The sequence below is a fragment of the Herpailurus yagouaroundi genome, unplaced genomic scaffold (assembly GCF_014898765.1).
Source record: "Herpailurus yagouaroundi ecotype Mexico unplaced genomic scaffold, PumYag 139, whole genome shotgun sequence".
In the NCBI taxonomy this organism is placed as follows: Eukaryota; Metazoa; Chordata; class Mammalia; order Carnivora; family Felidae; genus Herpailurus; species Herpailurus yagouaroundi.
In genome coordinates, this window is record NW_024412394.1 from 68,179,730 (window position 1) to 68,205,494 (window position 25,765).

General features: G+C 36.9%; 1 protein-coding gene and 1 pseudogene across 1 annotated transcript in view; one reads left to right on the plus strand and one right to left on the minus strand.

Annotated features, from left to right (window-relative positions):
* The window catches only part of CDC40 (cell division cycle 40), a 60,445-nt gene that overhangs the window by 15,500 nt on the left and 19,180 nt on the right, over positions 1–25,765 (plus strand). Inside the window, exons 3-9 of the mRNA XM_040474365.1 lie at positions 5,742–5,871; positions 16,136–16,219; positions 17,741–17,880; positions 19,936–20,032; positions 21,616–21,755; positions 22,388–22,462; positions 24,701–24,746. Coding sequence (XP_040330299.1) covers positions 5,742–5,871; positions 16,136–16,219; positions 17,741–17,880; positions 19,936–20,032; positions 21,616–21,755; positions 22,388–22,462; positions 24,701–24,746 — 712 coding nt within the window. The remainder of the gene's footprint in view (positions 1–5,741; positions 5,872–16,135; positions 16,220–17,740; positions 17,881–19,935; positions 20,033–21,615; positions 21,756–22,387; positions 22,463–24,700; positions 24,747–25,765) is intronic.
* Positions 10,915–14,788, minus strand: LOC121029223 (AP-2 complex subunit beta-like; annotated as a pseudogene).

Sequence of the window (25,765 nt, forward strand, 5' to 3'; positions counted from 1 at the left end):
GAGAGGATATGCTTTGTGTTATTTTAAAAGATAGAGTGCTCACTTCAGCAGCACATACACTAAAACGATAGAGAGCACATTGTTTCCTAGAATGCCTAAAGCCCTATTCAGGTTAAAGGAGAGATTGTGTCTGGTTGTAAAGATAAGAAAACGTTTCATGGAGAAAGTAGTATTTAAAATAATAAATGGCTGGAGCACCTGGGTGGCTCAGTCAGTTAAGCGTCCGAACTTCAGCTCGGTTCCAAGAGTCCGAGCCCTACGTCGGGCTTTGTGCCGACAGCTCAGAGCCTGGAGCCTGCTTCAGATTCAGTGTCTCCCTCTCTCTCTGCCCCTCCCCTGCTTACACTCTGTCTCTCTCTCAAAAATAAAATAAAAATGTAAAAAAAACATAAACAGTAAATGGCAAGATTTCATTCTTTTTGATCACCAAGTAGTATTCTATTTTATATACTGCATCTTCTTTATCCATTGATCAGTCGATGGATGTTTGTGTATTTACCATAGTTTGGCTATTGTTGAGAGGTGCCACTATAAACACTGGGGTGCATGTACCCCTTGAAATCAGCATTTGCAACAAAGTGGATAGAACTAGAGTGTGTTATGCTAAGCAAAATAAGTCAGAGAAAGACAAATATATGAATTCACTCATGTAGAATTGAAGAAACACAACAGATGAAGGAAAGGAAAAATAACATAACAGAGGGAGGGAAACCATAGGAGACTCTTAATACAGAGAGAACAAACTGAGGGTTGGTGGGTGGGGGGATGGGCTAAATGGGTGATGGGCATTAAAGAGGGCACTTGTTGGGATGAGCACTAGGTATTATACATAAGTGATGAATGTCTAAATTCTACTGCTGAAACCAGTACTACACTGTATGTTAATTAACTTGAATTTAAATAAGTAAATTTAAAAATAAATTAATTAAAAAAATACACTTGAATTTAAAATAAACAGTAAAGTCCCAGTAAAGAACATGAGATGTGAGGTTAAATGTACTGCTTACTAGCTTTGGTGTGACCCTGGGTTACCTTAGTTTTCTCAAGGGTAAAATGAAGATAATTTCTACTTTACCAAGTTATATGGATACACACACTAATGTATGATATGCCTAGGAAACTCTGGCACAGAGTAAGCATTTAATAAATAGCAGCCCTTACTGTTATTTATGTTACTATTACTGGCATTGATGGCTAGAAAGGCTTTTATGAGGAAAGATTCCAGGCAGAAGAGAGTAGCATTAGCCAAATTATAAAAGATTTGAAGAACAGGAAGGAATACTTTAGTCATTGTCAGTTGGGGAGAACAGAGAGGTAAGATTAGAGTGATAGTTTGCATGGTGTTGTACAGGGTTCTGGCCAATGTAAACAGTTTGGTCTTGATTTAATAGATGATACATAGATTTTTAAAGTTCTTATTAAAGTGGCATAATTAAAGCTGAATTTTTAGGAAGGTTAATTTGGTGAGGATTTGCATGATGGAAAAGAGTGGTCGTAGAAATAAAAGTACCATTTCTTACTGTATCCTGCATCCTTGAGAGATTTATATAGTTGTATACCTCATCTCCTTTAGTCTTTACAATAACCCATGTTATTATTAGTACTCTAATCCCTATTTTATAGGGAGGAAACCAAGTCTCAGGGTTTACTGTCAGCAGGTATGTATTTGGGGATGTGAGTTCACATCACTCTTCACAATTGCTCTGTGGCTAGAAGACCTGTTTGTAGACCGTTGCAGAGTTTGCACATTATACCCCTACGTCTTGGACTTTGCTAGTTCAGTAAATTAACTGAATTGACTACTTTATTTTATAAAATATTATTTTTCCCTCCCAACCGAGGACTTTTCCTAAGTGGTCTAACCTAGTATCCAGATAAGCTTTCTCAAATTATAGATAGAACTTGAAAATATAATAGCCATTGCTTTAGTCTACTGATTTTCTTCATTTCACTCAATCCTTTTTGGATTTACTTGAGAAAAATGTACTTGTTAGCTTTCCTAGACTCATGTAAAACCTGTAAGTTTCAGGGAGATTTTCAGATTTAAAATAATAGTACTTTTAGGAATAGAAAAACATCAAAGTTAAAAGGAAAAAAAGTTCCTAGTTTATATTAGAAATCTGGCCATAAGGGCTGCTATAAATATTAATGTTGGAATGAACTTTAGAAGACAGTTCAGCTCTTTTATTTTATAGATGAGGAAACTGAGGCTCAAGGTCATAGAACCCCTACTAGTAAAAGATCTTATTTTAGTAATAAACTCTGCTTATGTCTTAGATGATTGAGGTATTCTCCCAATAAAAATGAATTGTGGTGATCTTTTCCAAATTTGTGGAAAATAATTAAGTTAATCAACAGGATCTTCTCACCTTAAAGTTTGTTTCTAAATGTTTAACCATTGATGGCTACAGTAAACATTAATGAAAAACTTACCAGAAATCTAAGTATAATATGATTATTACTGGTTCAGTAACTTGGGGGGGTGTTCTATATGTGAATTTATGATTATGATTTCACATAGTTTTTACTAGTGTAAATTTTCTTAATACCTGTGGTGTTACGCTATACTGCTAAGACACTGACCCTCAAGTACTGTACCTCCTGAAGACTTTGGAGAACCACTGCCTTACAATACACAGATTTCTTAGATTTATCTACCCGCGTCTTAATGAATTAAAAATGCTTTTCTCCTACTTTATAAATAAATCACTACTTCACTCAGGTGAAACATATAAGCATACTTAGGAACATCCTGAGATGTAGTGATCTGAATTATGAATTAATACTTAAATGTGTATATTTTATATGGGAGATTAAGATTATAACTGACTGTGGTGTGCTTTAGTATGGTCTTAGCTAAAAACCGCTAAATACTCATACCTAATTAAGTATGTATTTTTAAAATCCTTTGAATACAAATTTAGTTAAACGTAGTTGCCAGAAGTTAAAAAGAATATTTGGAAGTCAGTTTTGTGTTTTATGTGCTTTTTGATTTTTTTATTTTTTGGAAGATATTTTTATTTTAAGTATTCTCTGCAGCCACCATGGGGCTCAAACTCACAACCCCAAGATCAAGAGTCACATGGTCCACCAACTGAGCCAAGTGCTCCTATACTTTGTTTTGTTTTTTAATGGTTAACCCAGAATTAATAGAAATGCATATTCACAGAGACCAGGAACATCTGGGACACATAATTTTTAAGGAATTGAGAAGAGCTGACTTCTGCTGAGTAACATTTCTCTTCTTTTCTTTGTTGGCATTTATTTAATATCTTTAAGGTCAGTTCCAGTAGCTGCTGTTAACCAGGCAGTTGGGGTGAGCCAGAAGTAGATAGATCCTCCCCCAACCCAGCTTCCTATAGCATTAGAAGATTTTTTTTGTTGTCTCCAGCTTAAACATCTATAAAACATAGCACATTTAAATTTTTAGACTGCTTTAGAAATAGCACCAATATAAGATACACTTAGCTGTAATCTGTGGATCTGTATTCATATAGAAATCAAAGTTCCTTAACACTGAGAATTTTTCTTTAAAAGATAGAGTTGATTTGATATATATGGCCAGTAGAAGAATTGTTCTTTTTTTTTTTTTTTTGTAAAATCTTAATAAAATAAGACTATGGAAATTGTATTTTCCTTTTTCAAATGGAAATTATAAATGTAATGGTTAACTTATTATATGAGTAACAAGATCAATGGAGATATTTATCATTTTAGATCCTCCCTCCCCCCAGAAATATCAGATACTGCTTTGTGGATGATAGCTGACTATATTAGGTAGAACATCTAGGAAACTTAAATCACTTTATTATCCTTACTCTTATGGATGTCCCTTGTTTTTGTAATAAATTTCATGACAAAGTTACTATAACTGCCAGCATTCAGTAGTCTAGATTTTTTTTCTCCCTTACGTAAGGAGGAACTAATATGGGCTGTGAAATCTTGCATTCTCCTTTATTATAAATTCAGAATGAATAGTAATAAAAGTTTTGTATGTAAATCAAATATTTTTATTTAAAAAAAATTTTTTTTTTCAACGTTTATTTATTTTTGGGACAGAGAGAGACAGAGCATGAACGGGGGAGGGGCAGAGAGAGAGGGAGACACAGAATCGGAAACAGGCTCCAGGCTCTGAGCCATCAGCCCAGAGCCTGACATGGGGCTCGAACTCCCGGACTGCGAGATCGTGACCTGGCTGAAGTCGGACGCTTAACCGACTGCGCCACCCAGGCGCCCCTGTAAATCAAATATTTTTTAAATTGAATCACTTTAAACATAGAAATGGAAGCTATCAATATAAAAGAATATTGTAGTAATGCATTTTCTTCTAAAGCAGAAAAAAAACATAAAGCAAATGTAACATCATTTAAATTCAGATTTTTGTGCATAGTATAATATTGATATCTAGAGAAGGCAGCATTCTCCTTAAGAGAAGACCAATAACTTATATTTATGGCTCTGGAAATATATCACAGGAATGGTGGTTTCTAATGGTAGTGACTTAAGGTGTTCTGACGCTGAAATACTTTATCGTGAAGACCTTCCAGACTTTAAATAAGAATATCCTGTCTAACCCCACTATTTCCAAAATGGGAAGTTCATTTCATTGTTTATTTTAAAACAAACGAAAAAATACAGAGTTGGATTTTTCCATTACCATTAAATAAATATTATTAAATTAATAGTGCTTGACATAATCTGATACTTTTTTTTACCATTTTTTTAAAAGTTATTATGATTGTACATTTAAGGAATGTTATGATACAATAGAATCCTAGACTAGAGTTTGTTCTAACCTTGGTTCTACCAATTAATAATAAAACTATTGACTCTGGGGCAGATAAAATACATCATCTTTAGCCTTTTTTCTTCATTTCTAACATGAGAAGAAGAATACCTCTCTAACTTCCCAGGATCTTTGTACAAATCAAATTAAATAACATTTGGAAACCATTATGGAAACTCAAAGCATTATAAACAGATAATAACGTACTATTTTGTGTAAGACTTTCATAGTGTGACTTCTCAGAGTAATTTTATTTCATTTGTAATATCTTTTTCTAGGGATTTCTTCAAGCATTTTACTTTTATTGTCTTTTTCCTATTCTCTGACCCCAGTGGGGTTCTGATTAATCTTTCACTTCATTAATGCTTTTAGTATGTCATGCATGATGGTAAGTATTGAGGATTTTAAGTCTCTACCTTTGAAGAACTCATAATCTAGTAGAGAAGAAACATGTATTTTTAAAATTACATCACGGTACCATTATTGATATACCAAAAATCATCTTTATAAATTAAAAAAAAAAGTCACCCCAAATCCCCCAAATCGTTGGACAAAAATATAGTAACTCAATCATCAAGAGCAGCATTGTCCAATAGAACTTCCTGCAATGAAGGAAATGTAGTAGCCAATAACCACATGTGACTGTTGAGCACATGAAGTCTGGCTAGTGTGACCGAGGAACTGAATATTTTATTTTAAGTAATTTAAATTTAAATAGCCATACAGAGACTTGGGTGAGCTGGGTTCCTCTCCTTCTGTCCTAGGGGCTGGGCTGACAAACAGTGCTCATCAGCCATTGCCCAACTGCACTGAACCATGTGTGGGGAGCATGTTCCCAAGTAGGTTACTTAGCCCCTAATGATTTAGAGTTAAAAATATATTGTACAATAATTCTAGTATTCTGGCTTTATATACTTAGGATTTAAGTTTGATTTTTTTTCTTATAACATTGCAGTTTGGACCAGAAAATCCCTTTAGGACACAGCAAATGGCTGCCCCTAGAAATATGCTTTCTGGATATGCTGAACCAGCTCATATCAATGACTTTATGTTTGAACAGCAAAGAAGAACTTTTGCCACCTATGGTAAGGAGATAAGATTTACAGTTTCCAGTTTGACACATTTTTGGGTGTGTGATAATCTGTTTTATCTTCTTGCTTTTTTTTTTTTTTTAATTTTTTTCAACGTTTATTTATTTTTGGGACAGAGAGAGACAGAGCATGAACGGGGGAGGGGCAGAGAGAGAGGGAGACACAGAATCGGAAACAGGCTCCAGGCTCTGAGCCATCAGCCCAGAGCCTGACGCGGGGCTCGAACTCACGGACCGCGAGATCGTGACCTGGCTGAAGTCGGACGCTTAACCGACTGCGCCACCCAGGCGCCCCCTCTTCTTGCTTTTTAAATTTAATAACCTAGATTACTTTTTCAAAAGGTGCATTTTCTTAAACACATCTATAAATATTTATACAAGTGTGAAGTTGAACTAATATTTTTAGCTGTCATTCTAAATCTGCTGTGATTTCTGAGTACTAGAAATACTCTGTGGTCTTAAAAACAGAATGTTCTCTGTTGTACTTGATAATGAACACTTGTTATTGAATGTCCATTATATGCAGGTCACTGTTGAAGTTGGTAAATGACCAGATAGTGTTGAATTTACTTTTATTTTTAATTCCAGTATAATTAACCTACATTGTTATATTAGTTTCAGATGTACACTATAGTGATTCAGTAATTCTATACACTGCTCAGTGCTCATCATGATAAGTGTTCTCTTAATCTCCTTCACCTATTTCACCATCCCCCCACTCACCTCCCTTCCGGTAACCATCAGTCTGTTCTCCATAGTTGAGTCTTTTTTTGCTTTGTCTCTTTTTCTTTGTTCGTTTGTTTTATTTCTTAAGTTGCACGTATGAGTGATCATATAGTATTTTTCTTTCTCTGACTGACCTATTTCACTTTGACTTTATACCCACTAGATCCATCCATGTTGTTGCACATGGTAAAATTTCATTCTTTTTTGTGGCTGAGTAATATTCCGTTGTATATATCTTTCAGATCTTTATCCATTCAACTATTGATGGACACTTGGATTGTTTCCATAACTTGACTGTTGTAAATAATGCTGCAGTAAAATAGAGCTACATAAATATTGAATTAGTGTTTTCCTATTCTTTGGGTAAATATCCAGTAGTAGAATCACTGGATCATATGATAGTTCTATTTTTTATTTTTTGAGGAACCTCCATACTGTTTTCCACAGTGGCTGTACCAGTTTGCATTCCCACCAACAGTGCACGATGGTTCCTTTTTTCCACATCCTCGGCAACACCTGTTGTTTCTTGAGGTTTTGATTTTAGCCATTCTAACAAGCATGAGGTGATATCTCATTGTGGTTTTGATTTACAGTTCCCTGATGATCAGAGATGTTGAGCATGTCTTCAAGCGTCTGTTGACCATCTGGATGTCTTTGGAGAAATGTCTATTCATGTCTTTTGCTCATTTTTCATCAGATTATTTGTTTTTTTGGTACATTCTGTATATCTTGTTATTAACCGACTGACTTTATTCTGTTTCTCACATCTTCTCTCTGAAATGTTTTCTCTTATTTACTGAAGGACATCAGGAAATAGAATGGCCACAGATTCATTGTGTAAAATAATTATATCTGATCTGTCAGTGGTAGGATTTAATAAAGTTAACATGCATACAAGGTCAGGAATCTCCTCTAAAAGAAGATGGTCTTTATAATGTCCCTGTTGATAGTTCCACAGATTATAGTTCCTAGTCACTTATATCAGATTTGCTAGTATTCGGTGGTACCTTTCCTTTCTCTTTCTGTAATCCTCATCTGTGTCTTTATGCTGTTGTAGTTGTTATCTTCTTTATGAATTAGTTTCGTGTGCTAATGTTTCTTTTCCAAAAAGTAATTGACAAAGAAAACTTTGAATTTTACAACAAATTTAATAATCACGTCATTAGACATCAGCACATTCTCTTTTTTTTCTTTCTTTGCAGTTAGAATTCTAATTCCTCCTTTTATTTCTTACAGAATTTGTTTTAAGTTCTGAACAAATTTTTCTGTCCTATCTACCATTAACTTCCATTATTATAAGATAGGATTAAAGAAGGTTAAGGGGAGCCTGGGTGGGTCAGTCAGTTAAATGTCTGATTCTTGATTTCGGCGCAGGTCATGATCTCACGGTTCGTGGGTTCAAGCCCTCCATTGGGCTCTGTGCTGACAGTGTGGAGCCTACTTGGGATTCTCTCTCTCTTCTCCTTCTCTCTCTCAAAATAAATAAATAAACTTCAATAAAACTTTATAAAAACGTTTTTAAAGGTTAATAAAACAGTATCACGTGAAATACTATGTATTCAGTGATGATTTTTAACAAAAGTTATTTTCATAAAAAAAGAATATAAACAAATTTTAAAACTTTTAGGAAAGAGAGAAGAAAAAGGTTACCTATAACCTCACTATACTAAAATATCTACTTTTAGCATTATGATCTTTATCCCTCCAAGTTACTCTATACTGTAATCATTCTATAGTGAAAAATTTGCATCTCACCTTCTTATTCAGTGTTCTACCATCAGCATTTCCCAGTGTTAATTTATAATCCCAGTTTGTCATTTTTAAGACCTTGGTAGTATCCACTGATGGGCTCTGTCATAATTTTCATAATTTATTCTAATGTTGGAAAGTTGCTTTTTTCTAATTTTTAGGGAGTGATGCAAACTGATTCACTGTGTATTAGTTTAGAGTTTTAGTAAAGATAGTATTTATCACAATACATTCTCAGAAACTGGTTTTGAAGAGATTGTCATGTGTTAGGTTATATTTCATCATGACAAGGTTATAATTAACAATGTTCAAAAACTTAGACTGTATACTTCTGAAATCACCTAGAAGAGTTGGACTCTTCCAGTCCAATAAAATAGTTATAAATGCATTTGTACCCATAAAGGATCCCATGTAAATATGAAGTATGTGTGTGTGTATGTGTGTATAGCACATAAAAATCAATTTTATTACATCATGAATTTATTATTATATTCTAGCCTGTATGAAACAGACTTTTAAAGACTTTGTTTTCTTTAGAGAGGACTTAAGCAATAACTTAGATAGCTAAAACTACTTTAAAACAAAACAGAAAAGAAAATGTCCAATTAAGCTTATACTGATGCCTATTTTCCTTCTTAAATTATCCTATAGTAAGAATATTTATTTATTTATTTATTTATTTATTTACGTTTATTTATTTTTGAGAGAGAGAGCGCGCGCGCGAACAGGATTGGGGCAGAGAGAGGGAGACACAGAATCTGAAGCAGGTTCTAGGCTCTGAACTGTCAGCACAGAGCCCAATGTGGAGCTTGAACTCAGAAACCGGGAGATCATGACCTGAGCCTAAGTCAGACACTTAACCAACTGAGCAACCCGGGCGGCCCCTATAGTAAAAACATTTAAAACTAAGTTGGCTTAGATCTGGGTTCAAAAATGGACTTGGGGCTATCCTATATTAGGCAGCCTGGAATAAATGAAGTAGCCAATTGCTAAACAAATTATGGTCTGTCTCCTTTGTGATAATCTTAGAACCAAGGACAGTTTGCTTGAACTTAAATTAATAAACAAGTTAAACAGCCTCAGGTTTAGCAATTTCTCTTTTCTTTACCCCTAAGTATTCAGCAAGCATAGCTTCTGTTAACTTAAAAGTCTTCTTATTTTCTCATCAAAAGGTCTCGTCTAATTTCAGATCGTAATTCCTATCTGTTTTCTCTCACCCTTCTACATGGAATGTAAGGCTAGGAGACCTTTCTGTTACCTTCCCTCATTTGCAAAGTACCAGGGAGCAGATCCTCTCACACCTTGTACTAGTGTTATTTCTGAGACAGAAAGGAGATGGCACGTGACTTCAGTTTTATGTGTCTCAAATATATCACTGTACAACCTGCTGGGCTAGAGAACAACCATTGATCCTACTTCTCTTCCCATTTTTAAATGGTTGTAGCAATCTTATAATCTAAGTGTATTCTTCCTGGAAGATTTCTACTGTACTCTACATTTTATTTATCACAAGACCCGCCTGTAGAGTCCGTATCAGTGAAGATAGGCTGTTACTTTAGCTTCTGTTTATGGTATTTCTCCTGGTTTCATCTCTCAGTGGTTTGTGTGAATTCTTTTGTCTTATTTTCCTCCCTTTTCCTTCCAGGTTCTTGGCCTGTTCCCTGGCTAGTCTTAACTTGGGGCTTCTCAGTGAGGTTTCAGACTTCTTTTGGTCCTCCTGTTCCCCAGAATTTCCTCCACATCAGTCTGTGGAAGTGGAAAATAGAATTTAAAATAAACACCTTTAGTTTTACCAGTCATTTTTTTAACTTTTTTTTTTAATGTTTATTTATTTTTGAGAGAGAGAGATAAGAGTGCAAGCAGAGGAGGGGCAGAGAGAGAGAGGGAGACACAGAATCTGAAGTAGGCTTCAGGCTCCAAGCTGTCAGCACAGAGTCCGACGCAGGGCTCAAAGTCACGAACTGTGAGATCATGACCTGAACTGAAGTCGGATGGGTAACCGACTGAGCCACCCCAGGTGCCCCTACCATAGTCATTATTAGCTGAGCTTTCATTTTAGTATCAGAAACTCTTCATTAACCTTTTTAAATGATTTTGTAAAATACTCTGCTGAAGATGTATAATTTATGTAAACATTCCTTGTGTCATTTAGATTTAAACTGGTTCTAATTTTCACTATTAAAAATGTGATGTAAAAAAAATGTAGTGATGTATATCTTAAACTGCAGTAAAATGCTTTTTAAATTGTAATTTTAAATTATCTTTGTAAATATCCTTGTGCATAAAACTTTATGGGTTTTTTTCATTTTCTTAAGATGAATTCCCAGGGGTAGTTCTAAGAATATAAATGTTTTTGGTGTTTTTAAAAATTTTTTTTTCAGTGACACTTTCTTTTTTTTTTTAATTTTTTTTTTTAATGTTTTATTTATTTTTGAGACAGAGAGAGACAAAGCATGAACGGGGGAGGGTCAGAGAGAGAGGGAGACACAGAATCTGAAGCAGGCTCCAGGCTCTGAGCTGTCAGCACAGAGCCCGACGCGGGGCTCGAGCCCACGGACCGTGAGATCATGACCTGAGCCGAAGTCGGATGCTTAACCGACTGAGCCACCCAGGCGCCCCAGTCAGTGACACTTTCCCTTGCTTTACTATTTTTTATCTTTTTTCTGCTTTTGAAATAGGCTTTTAATTACAAGATATCAAACTACACTCAAAAATACCAACCATTGGCACACTGTGGAGAAGCTCACAAGCAGGGACAGATAGCAGTGGCAGGAGGTGGGAAATGATTGGAGCACTGGTTACAAATGTTCACAGGAAGCTAAACCTATACAACAGGTTGTGCCCTAATGTTAGCACAAGTTAGACTAGTCACTACCATGGTCGGTGGCCTTGGTGTGTTTGGGTTCAGATTCTACGTGGTAGTACAGTTTCTTCCAGTTGAAAGTCCTTGGCTTGCACCAATCACAGCGTGACCAGAGGGCACCAGACCAGTCTATTCATTTTTCAGTGTACTGTCATAGACCCGATAGATGTACCGAGAGACTTCAGCAGCTCTACGCTTCAGCGCCAGTGTATAATTTCGGTGTCCTGGCTGGATATGTAGCTCAGCCAAAATCCAAATGCCATTAGTGAGCTTTAGGGATCGGTACAGCATGTCCAGCCCACATTCCTCTTGGCAATCATATAAAAATTATTGTTTTGCAATTTGCTGGAAACAGTGTCAGCCTTTAAATGACATTCCTTAAAGTTCATTGAGCCGAAGTTCATTTTCATTGGGGATATCCTTCCATGTTGCAAGGGAGACCTGGCGCTCCATTTTGCCATCTTCTAGACAAAGCACGTTGAGTAGGACGAGGCAGCTGAAGTAGAAGACATCAGTCTTGTTTTTCACAGCCACCTACAGGTGATTCAGAGGTTCCATCTTCATGACCGGGCCCAAGGTGTGGAGAGGCAAGGAGACATCAATACTCTGATTTGGCATCAGTGGAGTGTGGGTAGCCAGAGGAGTGCTGGGGATGACACCAAAGCTATTCTTGTTAAACTGGATTGCAAAGTCTGTCATGTGCTGCAGAGCTTTGTTGGGGAAGTTCATTTCCATATAGATGTGTCCTTGGCAGTGAATAAATGTTCCAGATGTCTCCCAAGCCTTTAGCTTTTATTTTACTTCAGGCAGCCAGGCAGTCTTAGAAGCCACCTATCCACCAGGTGCCATGCCTATCCCCGTGGAGAGCTCAAATAGGTCATTCAGACCACTGTTGACCAAAACAGGAATAGGAGAAGAAGCAAAGGTTGTGGGCACTGATGATGGGATGGAGGGCTGTCCCACCGGACTATGTAGTCCTCCTCCTAACAGGTTTACTCTCATGTGCCTGGAGGACACCTGTGGCACATTGACTGGGGAACCAAGGTCAAGGATTATCGGAATCCTGTGTTGCGAAACTCAAGACTTGCTGTACCAGCTTGCTCCTGTGTTTCTGATGGTTTCTTGAGAAACAGCCTCACTATGGCATCAAGCAGAGTGAACTGCACCCGGGTGCTTTTCATCATGAAAACTCTCCAGGAAGCTCTCCTGTAACTCATCTGTTGTCAGTTCTCTCAGCTTATTCTCCCACAATCCAAATTGTAGCTGCTCAAGCAACTGGTTCATCCAGTGAGTCTAAAGTTCTTGCACAGAGTGGTAATGATACTTTCATACTTGTTGGGTATTTGTGGAACATGTCCCTGATGACAACAGTTACCTTTTGGACTACATAATTTACTTTGGTCTGGATGCAGTCAAGCAATGTGCTCACACGGCACTCAGCAGATGTCTCCACTTTGATGGCACACCGTACAGTGGCCCACACAGCCTTGCAAACAGAGTTAACATCCCCTTCTTTGGCATATTCCTTGAATTCTGCCAGAACCTGAGCAGTGTTGGCTTCAGCATATTGTAGTAGTCAGAGTCCTTGGGTAACAACTCTAGAAACTTCATTAGGACTCTTAACACTGAAAGCACCAATGCTGAGTTGGCACGAGATAGCTGGGGAGTTAACATGCTCACACAGCTGCTCTGAGCCTCCCGGTCATCTTTAGGGTTGTAATTAGGCAGTCCAAGATGAAAATCTGGCCCCATTCAGTGCACCTACTCGTGCTGTCAGCCGCTTATTCATGTTCTTTGGGTTTGGATCAAGTAGGTTGCTGTTTGGGTGAGATTCACTGATTTCCGATAATGCTGCTGTAGCATTAGCCACCACCATTGGTGGTGAATCTGCTATTTGAATCTGCTGTGAGGTCCAGCAGAGAATCCGGAAATCCCTGATCTTCCACCATTTGGGCATTGATATCATGGTGTTTTGCCACACAGACTGCTGCTGTTTTCTAAACATGCGGATCTTCATCCTTCAAGCACTTGCGGAGGGACTCGCAGGGATCTTCTATAATTTTGTCCACCCAGGTGCACCCCATGATCCTGACTGTGAAAGTCCGAATTAGATGATTGGAACCTTCACAGCCCTTCACAAAGCTGTGGACAGCCATGATGGTCATGTCTGGCTGACTGCTGGCATAGTTCATCAAATAGAGATACACAAGCTTCTTTAATTCCACATTGTCCGTTTGCGTAGTTTACTACATCTGGAAAGAGAGAGCTAATGTCCTGGGCCATAGTCATGGAAGCAGTCGCTTTCTTTATAGCCTCCTTCCTCTTTTCTTTCTTTTCATTGTTGACTTTAGCCTTCAACTCAAAGACTTCTCCTCTTTTATTGGTTGTGAAATACTTGGAGTCAGTGATGGTGTTGGATCTTTAATGTGCACCGGAGGCAAGGGTGGGAGTGCGGTGGCCAGAGAGCACGGTCCGAGTGGTGTTGTAATGGTTTCCTGCACATCACCAAATATAAGTGTCTCTAAAGGTTTTGTTATATGTTGTCAAATTGCTATCCAAAAGAATCCTAACTCATACTGCCACCACCACATGTAAAAGTCCTATTTCTCTTTACCCAAGATCTGTATGATTGTTTTTCCTTTATTTATTTGATAGTAAAAATATATCTCTTTATTTTTATTTTTTCTTGTAGACCACTAGTGAGGTTGAAGGTTTTTCCATAAATTTGTGACGATTCTTTTGCACACTGTATCTTCTTATTTATACACTGGTATATTAGTATTAATAATCTTAAGGATCTACTAATAAGGTTGGTATTGTTAGAGCTACTTCAGACAGACTACAGAGGAAGAAAGTAGGCATTAACTGTATTAAAAGCATAAAAAGGAAAATGAACTTTAGAAAGACAGATGAGAATATCTCAGAACTGAAATGCAGACATATTCAAACTTACTTGAGCCATAGGATGATAGAAATCTATTTAGACTAAAATTCTGTAGTGTTAGAGTTATATCTTGCTCTATCACTTGATTGGCTTCTAGTAGGGTATATAGCTAAATATTTAACTTCTCTTATTTGTGAAGGGAAAATATTATTGTCCCTTAATTACCTGGGTGGGAAGCAGTAGTGGTAATGGTGATAATCGCAGTAAAGATTTATTTTACCATAGATGACGTGGAAAAGGAAGAGAGCATGAATTCCTGTCCCAGAAGCAAGACTATGGCCAAATGAGTTGGGGATTGGTGCTTACACAGATATCACAGGAAGGACCAGGGATCTCCCTTTCTTCTTTGCCTCCCCCTCCCTTCCTCCAAACCCATAATGCAATGTCGTTGGTATAGACATAACTCTCCAACAAAATAGAATTACATTCTAGATAAATTTTTATGATTGAGATGGGGATTTTTAACATCAGATATGTTGGTATAAATTTTATATGAGCCTTATAAAGTCTCATTTTAAAAATCCCTTACAGAACACTGTTCTGTATGTCAAAGAGATGAAAGATAAAATAACTCATGGGATTTGAACCTGTGATTTCAGAGATTCTACTCCAAAGCTGCTTTTCTGTCATCAAGCTTTCTCCTCTGGCTAAGAACATATTTTAATACTGAAAAAACTATGCAAATGAGCTAATAGCCAAGGTGGTTGTTTCTATTCTAGCATATCATGAGGATGAGTTGAACACCTATATCCTTAGTTTGTTTGAAAAGTATGTTTAATGACAAATCTCTTTCTGTTCCCCAAAAGAAGTTCTCTTTAATCTTCAGCTGGAAAATTAAAGTGTCAACTTGATCCACTAGGATGTACCCCTTAAAAAATTGGCTAATACTTTTATATATTTTATGATTATTCATGTAAGTCATAGGCCATAAACTGATTAATGATCTAGCTCTCTTTTATAAATTTGCTAGATTATTGCTAAAACTAATTTCACCATTTATCATGTTATAGCACCCCCACTTAAGGAAAAATTGATTTGAGTTCATATAGATAGATTTTCTTAAGTTCCCAAAGACCTTAAGTTCCCAAAGACCACTGAAGACTACATTTATATATATAGTAGCTATATATTTCCATCACTTTTTTTTTTTTTTTTTGAGAGAGAGGGAGAGCAAGCCAGGGAGGGGGACAGAAGGAGAGAGACACACACACACACAGAGAGAGAGAGAATCTCAAGTAGGCTCCATGCTTAGCACAGAGCCTAATATGGGCCTCAATCCCACGACCCTGAGATGATGACGTGAGCCAAAATCAAGAGTCAGACACGCAACCAACTGGTCAGTCACCCAGGCGTCCCACTTTCATGACTTTTTGAAGCAGTGTATTCACATGCTAGTAGATATTCTTACTTACTTTTCTTACCAAGGAAACATACATAGTGATTTATGAAGTAGAAATGTATTATTTTAAAATTGAGAAACAAAACTGTCTTTCCTGAGAATAGCTTTTTCAAAATAATAGCTAGATTTTATATACTTCTTCTTAGTCTCTTCTTTTTTCAATTACTTAATAGTTTATATAATTTGATAAGCTAAAGCCATGTCTTATCTATTACCGAAAACAAAAAGGAAATGGTTTCTAAGCTTCTGAACGTGTGATGTACATATATTTTTAAGATCTTAGAATTTAAGACTAAAGTCTGATATCTTGGCCAGAGAGACTGTTAATAATGTAATGACAAAATGCTAAATTCGTCCTATAAGAATACTTTTTACTCGACTGAAGTCATGCATGGTCCCCCCTGAGATTTGGGTTAATTGTTCTCAAAGGAACATAGCTCGGGAAAGAGGGATTTGGTCCTAAGTTAAAGACCATTTCAACATCTAGGAAGGAAAATGTGAAAGTGTATTCGTATAGTAATAAAATAAACTATACATGACAAAAATGTATCCATAATATGTACTTTCTTCCTTTTCAGGTTATGCATTAGACCCTTCATTAGATAATCACCAAGTGTCTACTAAATATATTGGTTCTGTAGAAGAAGCTGAAAAAAATCAAGGTAATTTATTCAAATTTATTTAAAATATTTAATATCAAATATATATGTATGTGTCTATATCTATGTATACATACACTTATGATTACTGTCTTGCAGATTGACTTTCAGCAGTAAGAAAAAACTAGTGTTTTATTAGGTTGGTTTTATTTTAAGCTGAGACAATACAGTGATATATTTTAGAGCAGTATCATTTAGAACTATTATAGTTTAGAGCTTGTTTTTGCCACTCAACTAGGTGTGCAACCTTGTAGGGAAGATGTTGGTACCTATTATTCTGGGTTGTGATGAGCACTAGGCACAGTGCCAACCATGTAGAAATCATTCAATAAATTATAATTAATGTGTAGCTAATCTTGGCAATTTATTTCTCAACACTAACGTCAAGCTACATTTTTACAGAGCAGAACAAATTTTATTATACATTGTCTGTAAAGATTATCTTTAAAGGTTTGAAGGCTGAGTTTGAATATGTGTTTTAGAATATATGTTTGTGCAGATTTTCATTTTGTACTTACAAGACAAAGTGTCATATTCTAAATGCTAACTTCTCACAAAGCTCATCATTGGAATCTTACCCATAAAATATGCTCATTAGAAAAAGAATATGGTTGTATGAGGACTTCTAGTTAGTAGCTACAGACCCTATATCATATCATCCAGCTACATTATTGTTAAAATAGAATTTTAACAAGCTTTTGTTGTAATGCAACCTGAAGGAAACTGATTTGAATTAATATAGGTAAGCTTTTTTAAGTTAGACCTCTACAAGCCGTATCTTTTTTTTTTTTTTTTTTACAAGCCATATCTTTTATGTAGTTAGATTGTGACTGTGACCCATAAACCTTTTCCAATTTAGTGCCGGCACCCAGAGTGCCACCTCCTACTGATCAAATCAGAACCTCAACCAGAAACACCCTCTTTCCTCCTTTCTTTTTAATTCTAAGATTTATGATTTAGAGGTCAAGTTTAGATTGAGATCACTTGGAAGAATACCAGATTCTTGTGAAACCTTGTTTAATTAATATTGTTGAATTACAAGTGAATCAAAATTATTAATTTCCTAATGTAATTTAACCTAATTCAGTTTTTAAATGATAAATTTTAATTTATTCTTGCTTTCAAAAGTGGCTTTATCATTATTTAGCAATATTAAATTGCTGGATTTCTTTCAAAAAGTGGTAAAATCTGATCTAGGTCCATGATTCATTAAAAGGATTGTGTATCATTGTAGGATTACATAGCTGGGTCTTTTCTTTAAATAGATGAGGATTTGCAAAATATTGGGAACAGTAGGAAGCTTCTCTTCCCAGAAGGTTGAGTCTCTTTTTGTATACCATGAGTTGGTCTATCTGGCAGATTCATATAGATTTTATTTTGTGTTTTTAAATAAATCTTTGGTCACTTGAACAATCACTTTTCTTTAGCCATACAAAGTAAAAACATATATGCTCTATATATGTATTTATATAAATGCTGTTTCTTTAAAAAAAATCCATGTTTGTAATCTCTTTTTTAATGTAGGTTTAACTGTGTTTGAAACTGGTCAGAAAAAAATAGAAAAAAGGAAAAAGTTTAAAGAAAATGATGCATCTAATATTGATGGTTTCTTGGGACCATGGGCAAAATATGTGGATGAAAAAGATGTAGCCAAACCCTCAGAAGTAAGTTTTGATGTTTTTCATTGCCAATTCAGGTAGATGCTGTGTGTCTGTGAAGGATATCTATGTTAATAAACTTGAGATTTCCTTAGAGAACCAAATGATGACTCATTAGAATTTCCCTGCCATGGTTGAGAAAATACACTAAGATTTTTAAATTTTTCTTGGGAATATTTTTTTTTTTAAAGTATTATTATTTAATAATGACTCCAAAAGAAATAGAAAATCCTCTTCCGTGGGCCTCTCGTCTGCGCTTGGCTCCGGCGACTCCGTTCTGCTAATCCTCTGGCGGTTTTCTGGGTTATTTAGGCAGGTGTAGGTGGAATCTAAGTGATCAGCAGGACGCGCGGTGAGCCCAGCGTCCTCCTACGCCGCCATCTTCCCTCTCCCGGGAATATTTTTTTAAGTTTATTTATTTATTTTGAGGGAGAGAGAGAGAGCATGAGCAGGCAAGTGGCAGAGAGGGAGAGAGAGAATCCCAAGCAGTCTCTGCACTATCAGCACAGAACCTGACTTACGGGGCTCGATTCCACAAACTCTGAGATCATGACGTGAGCCGAGATCAAGACTCAGACGCTCAACCAACTGAGCCACCCAGGTGCCCTGGGAATATTTTTACTTATCCTTTTTCTGATTTATTTTCTTCCGTATTTTTTTAAATACCTTTTTGGTTTTTTATTTCATTTTTGTTGAGAGAGAGAGACAGAGCATGAGCGGGGAAGGGTCAGAGAGAGGGAGACACAGAATCCGAAGCAGGCTCCAGGCTCCGAGCTGTCAGCATAGAGCCCGACACGGGGCTTGAAATAATGAGCTGTGAGATCATGACCCGAGCCGAAGTCGGACACCTAACCAGCTGAGCCACCTGGGCACCCTGATTTTCTTCCATATTTTTAATTAAAATACAATATTGAACAATTTTTAAGAAAAGTTAAAATTTAATAAAAGTTGATAATGCTGTTAAACTATTGTGGTAGGTGTTCTTCTGATACTAGATATTCAGATAGTAATGTGAGTATCTAGAATACTAAATTAGCCTTTCTATGATTTTAGGATTGATGATGGGTTTTATTTATTAACATATTTAAAAATTTTAATAATTATCTATATTTTAAAATAATAATACCATGAAGTTTATAAAATAAAACTATAGACCCCTATCTGCCCCTTCCCCCCTCCTAATCCTACTGTCTCTATGGGCCAGTGACTCTTGTAGGTCTTAGGGATATAGCAGTGGACAAGATCAAGAAAATCCTGTCCTCATGAAGCTTATGTTCTAGCTGTATCTTTCATCAATGTATCTCAATTATAGACATATGCTGCTTTTTATTTACATTAGACATCATCTGTTGACTTCTTTGTTATCATAGGTAGGGACTTATTACTACCCTACCTTCCTTCCACTGCTCCTCCCATAAAAGTTGTCACAGATCTGTAGTCATTGCTTATATGCTTATGGCTTAGTAAAAGCTGTCATTACTGGAGAACAACATTATGTCCTAAAACGGAGTTTCCTTTACAGTAGTAGATTTTCTAATTGCTTTGTCTTTTCACTTACATAATTAGCATAACACATTAAATTTGCTTCTGGGTGTTCCAGAAGGATGGGTTTTGTATAAAATGATTTTAAAAGTATTAACTAGTACCTTTTATTTGTTAATGTCATTTTGTAATCCGTCAAAGAGTTGAGATTGTTATCCGAGAGACATACTTATAGCTATTGCTTCACCAAAAAGTGGACCTCATCATAAAGTATTTATAATCAGCCTTGGGCACGGTGGGGTTCTAAAACATCCATTTTAAATTTTTTTTTTTTTCAACATTTATTTATTTTTGGGACAGAGAGAGACAGAGCATGAACGGGGGAGGGGCAGAGAGAGAGGGAGACACAGAATCAGAAACAGGCTCCAGGCTCTGAGCCATCAGCCCAGAGCCCGACGCGGGGCTCGAACTCACGGACCGCGAGATCGTGACCTGGCTGAAGTTGGACGCTTAACCGACTGCGCCACCCAGGTGCCCCTAAAACATCCATTTTTAAAGTTCACTTCTTAATTTCCTTAGGAAGAACAAAAAGAATTAGATGAAATCACGGCCAAGAGGCAGAAAAAAGGCAAACAGGAAGAAGAGAAACCTGGGGAGGAGAAGACAATCTTACATGGTAATATATTTTTTATGCTTCTTCATTTTTATGATAAACTTTCAGATATCTACTCTGTTCTCTGTTCATATAGTATCAATTGCCCTTATTAATCAGCTGCTGTGCTTCACTGTATTAAGAATAATTGTATTTGACTGTTCGCATCTCAAAGAAATTATACCAGACTCTAATGTATTCTAATAAAGGAGAGAAAATAGCATGATTAATGATTGCCACAGATGATTCTTCGAAGTGCTAGTGAATTATTAAAAATGACAGGTAAAGAAGAGGTCTGAATTGTCCACAATCTATTGTTTCCTCAGAACAGACTCTTGGCTCCAGTCATCTTAACTTTTTGTTTTTAACCCAAGCCAGATACTCTCCAGATATCCTCCTAATTCATAATTGTTACTAAATTTTACTTTAAAAGAAAAACTTTTTTTTTCATGTGAATAGACTGGAGATTAAAATTCTTATACTAATTTTGATATGTGGAAGGAAATGCCTATTTCCTTTACATCAGGAAATATAGTCCAAAATGAATTATAAGTATTCTCAAATGTACCTGGTTCATTAATAATTAGTTACCTTTGGAAAATTATGTAGTGATTAGCAAACTGTAAGGAATAATTTAGTACTGATGTATTGGTTACTCTAATATTGATCACATATCAAATATTTAGGTTTGATGAGGCCATATTCGATTTCTCAAACTCCAGTTTTCTGGAGTTTTCTCTCCAAGGAGTCTGTTGAGTACTGTGATGCTTGCAGCCATAATAAATGTAACAGCCCACATCTATTGAGGACTATTCTGTGCCAGGCATGCCGCTAAATGTTTTATATATACTATGCCATTTAAGTGCCACCAGTGACTTCACTGTAAACTTTATGTTGAAAGTGGAGAAGAGAATGGAATAGGAACCTGGAAGGGCATAAAAGAGGAAAACAGGGAAAAAGGGTAGTTGATATTTTTAACTTCTTTTTTTATCCTGGTTTGCTTCTGAGTCTTTGCCAGTGACTCACAAGGCTCAAGTATTATCTTTTCTTCCCTCGCTGTAATTATGCTGCAGTGAAGTCTTTTTTATATCATTAAAATGTGTAACTAAGTAAAAGTATAGATCTTATTTAAAGGTCTGATAGTCTCTGGGTATTTAGAAATTCCAAAGTATTACCTCTAATTGTAAACAATAGCAGTGACTTCAAGAACTAAATTTTAGCTGACTCTTGGTCTTAACTTCATCAGAATGTTAGTACCTAAACCTTAATAGGGAACAATATCCCTATGAATAAAATGTTACCAGGGGCGCCTGGGTGGCTCAGTCGGCTGGGCGTCCGACCTCAGTTCAGGTCATGATCTCACAGTCTGTGAGTTCGAGCCCCACGTTGGGCTCTGTGCTGACAGCTCAGAGCCTGGAGCCTGCTTCCGATTCTGTGTCTCCCTCTCTCTCTGCCCCTCCCCTGCTCATGCTCTGTCTCTCTCTGTCTCAAAAATAAATAAAAAAACATTAAAAAAATTTTTAAAAAAAAAGTTATCATTTAAGGATATAGATTTTATGACTGTAGCTTATATTTGTTCACTGCTTTCCTTTGTTTTCTTATTTCAGTTAAAGAAATGTATGACTACCAAGGCAGATCCTATCTTCACATACCTCAGGATGTTGGTGTTAATCTGCGGTCCACTGTGCCACCTGAGAAGTGTTACCTTCCCAAGAAACAAATTCATGTGTGGTCTGGACATACGAAGGTAAGCAAAGTGGTCATATGGATTGGCCATGACATCACATTCATAATTGGTGTCCTATCCCCTTAGGGGTAACCCAAGCCTTTCCCCACATATTCCTGCCCAATCTGCTTTTTTCTGGAACCACAGCAGTGAATAATGGGTTGGTAGTGGCACTAAGACCTCAGTAATGTTGCCTTAGCTCTTGGGATTATCATGCTTAAGAGAAGATTAGATGGTTTCTGGTTTATAAACCATGATAATATTTAAACTGATGCAGAGACAAGATACTTGAAACTTTTGATGTTGATATTCTTTGTCATCTGCACTATTCCAACTGATAATTTTCCAGCTCCTAGCAAAGAGCGAAGGAACTGAATAAAAGCAGGAAGAGGAGAGAGAGCATTAGCAACTTGATTGACTAAGAATCCCCTGGGGTGAGCAAGTCAGTATTAAAGGTCAAAAAACAAATCTTCAAAAACTTAGTGTCAATAAGGGCTGCTCTTGGACTACTAACAAAGGTTATTCTGGGGCATGATTTTTGGAATTAAGAAAAACAGTAAATTAGGTTGCTTAAAAATATATCATACTTTCCTTGTTTCACTTTAGCGGACATTAGACTCCTTCTGATTGATAACTGTAATACCTTTTTATAGGGCGTCAGTGCTGTCAGATTGTTTCCTCTCTCTGGCCATTTATTGCTGTCTTGTTCCATGGACTGTAAAATTAAGGTGAGTTTTCAGTAACAGAGTAGGAGTGCTGCAATGCTAGTGCTTTGGTTAAGTCTATTTGGTTAATTATAAATAAATTTGGGTTTGTTAGGCAACTAGAGGCTAATTATTTTCTCTTAGGCCCTGTGAATGCAGCCATTTATGAATTGCTTCCAAACATGTTGATTCAAATATGGCTCTGTGGTCCAACTGTCTAGGCTCATTTGTAAGCTTAGATAACTGATTAGGATGTAATCAATCACTTTGGCTTTAGATATATAAATATTTAATCACTAATAATGTATTTTTATAGAGGCTTTGGATACGTAACAAATATGAGTTCATTTGTTCCTCAGAACCTTATGGGGTAGAGAGGACACATGATAGAAATCCCATCTCAAAAAGTAGGTAACATAATTCATCCTTTTTCTTATAAATGCAAGTAGACACCAAGTAGCAGAACTGCTCCCAGCCTCTTCTCTCAGGTTGTACAGTCTTGGGAAGCTCCACTTTAAGGTTAAGTTTCCGCTATAGAGTATGTGGGGAAAAGGCTCAGTTGCCAGAGCATATCAACTTGAACATGGGAGAAGCCTTTTTAAAACTAAAGTCTGAAAGAATAGTGCTCTTTTTTGTGTCTTCTGTGTCTGCATTATTATGATGGTCAAGACATATCAGCCTTCTAGTACGCTTGAGGCTTAGAAAGTTGAATCATTAAAATTGTACTCTGTGTAAACAACTCAATGATATGTGAAGGTAGCTTTTTTTGATGAGGGCAGTCATTTAGGCAATTGTCTCTACTCAGTAGCTTAAAATGACAGGCTAACAGTTTGGAGTAGAAAAACCTTGTTTCCTTTAACTTTCACTTCATACAAACTATATTAAGATTAAGGTCTTTCTGACCAATTGAAAAAACATAGAGTTCAATTTACTTCATTTCCTAAGCATTTTTTAGGTACCTAATATGTCAACAGGCCAAGACTAAAAATATATTAAGACCCTCTCCATGGGGCGCCTGGGTGGCTTGGTCGGTTAAGCGTCTGACTTCGGCTCAGGTCATGATCTCACAGTCCGTGAGTTCGGTCCGTGAGTTCGAGCCCCGCGTCGGGCTCTGTGCTGACAGCTCAGAGCCTGGAGCCTGTTTCAGATTCTGTGTCTCCCTCTCTCTCTGCCCCTCCCCTGTTCATGCTCTGTCTCTCTCTGTCTCAAAAATAAATAAACGTTAAAAAAAATTTAAAAAAAAAGTTTAAAAAAGACCCTCTCCCTGACCTTAGGGTGATCATTTCTTTATGATGTAAATGATGCTTATAGAACCTGGCATAAGGTGCTTTGTTTTCAAAGAGGAAGCACACTTCAGTAGGAGGGTAACTAAGTAAAGGGGATGGCGGGGTTGGGGGGGGGGGAGTGTAGGGAGTGAAGCAGGTCCAAAAATAGTGAATAGGATGCATAGGCATGGCGTGTGCTGAACACTGTAAGTTTGTGGTTTCTGGAGTCTCGAATCTGAGAGATACAGAGTGGCAACAGTCATAGGCCAAGGACCAGGTAGGTCCTGGAAGTCCTTTGCCTGGTATGCTGCAGGAACTGAGACTTTATGCTGTTGGCACTGGGTGGCCAGGAAGTGCTGTTTTAGAACACTAGTAACATTACCAACGGTTTGATTTGAGGTAGGCAAGAATAAAGGTAGTTTTGAAGCTATTGTATTAATTCACTTTAGATGTGATGAGAATTATTAGCCTATTATAGTGTAGATCATCATTTTCATATAGCTTCTATAATATTTTGTGACTTCAGTAAGTTCCCCAAAAATGAAATACATTTGGTAAGGACCAAAATGTTATAAACATGGCAGTTTTTAATAGTATTTAATTCTTCCAGAAGTAGCTTATAATATTACATAAAAGTTTTCATCATAGAAAATATATCAAATACAGAAAAGAACAAGAAATGAAAGTCACTTTTATTAGCTCCATCTATGTTCTCTTGATATTTTGGTGTATCTTTCAGTGTCAGATTTCAAATTTATGTGTGTGTGTGTGTGTGTGTGTGTGTGTGTGTGTGTGTGTGTGTATGGTTCAAATGTTGCAACATAGACTAACAGCTGTAAGCAACATGTTCCCTTAAATATAATGCCTTTGGTTAAATCCCCTGTACACACATATATGCACACACATAGCCAGCATACGACTGTTGTTATTGATTGAAACTTGTCATTTTACCCAAGTCTTCTATTAAATTTAATTTCTCTGTGTTTTTTTCCCCCAGCTATGGGAGGTTTATGGAGACAGGCGCTGTCTACGAACATTTATTGGTAATACTTCTTTTATCTCTGGCTATAAATCTGTTTGGAAAGACTTTTTTTTTTTTTTAATGTTTATTTATTTTTAAGAGAGAGAGAGAGAGAGAGACAGCATGAGTAGGGGAGGGGCAGAGAGAGAGGGAGACAGGAGACACAGAATCTGAAGCAGGCTCCAGGATCCAGGCTGTCAGCACAGAGCCCGACACGGGGCTTGAACCCAGGAACCACAAGATCATGACCTGAGCCAAAGTCGGACGCTTAACCGACTGAGCCACCCAGGAGCCCCTGCTTGGAAAGACTTTTTTAAACTAAGATAACATCATTAACAGTAATTTCATTGTACCGATAATGAAGGAAAGTTTTCTTCAAAAACTTGAGCTGAGTCTTGAAGAGGGACTAAGTCCTCCCAAATAGACAAAAAAGGGAACTGAGAAGAAAAGCAAAAGTGGTTTGAGAAAGCATGCTGCTTTGGGGCAGCCAGGTATATTTCAGAATTGCCAGGGTATGGGATATGGTGAGAGATGACAAGCAGAGAAAGCAGTATAACAAGAGGCAAGGCATGGAGGACCTTACATGCCCTTAGTAGGGAGTGCAGAATTGGGGTGCCTGGGTGGCTCAGTTAAGCGTCCGACTTCGGCTCAGGTCATGATCTCACGATTTGTGAGTTCGAGCCCCGCATTGGGCTCTGTGCTGACAGCTCAGAGCCTGGAGCCTGTTTTGGATTCTGTGTCTCCCTCTCTCTTTCTGCCCCTCCCCCACATGTACGCCCACACTCACACTCTCGTGCTCTCTCTCTCTCTCTGTCTCTCAAAAATAAACTAAATTTTTTAAAAATTAAAAAAAATAAGGAGTGTAGAATCTATCCAGAGGACCTTGGAAAGCCATCCATTAAACGGCTTTTGCAGGAAATTAGCTTAATTAGATTAGAAGTTTATAGAGATCACAGTGACAGTATGGAAGATGTTTTGGTGGGGCAGGCCCGCTGGCAGGGAAATGAATTACAGGGTTATTTCATTGGTCTAGATTAGAAA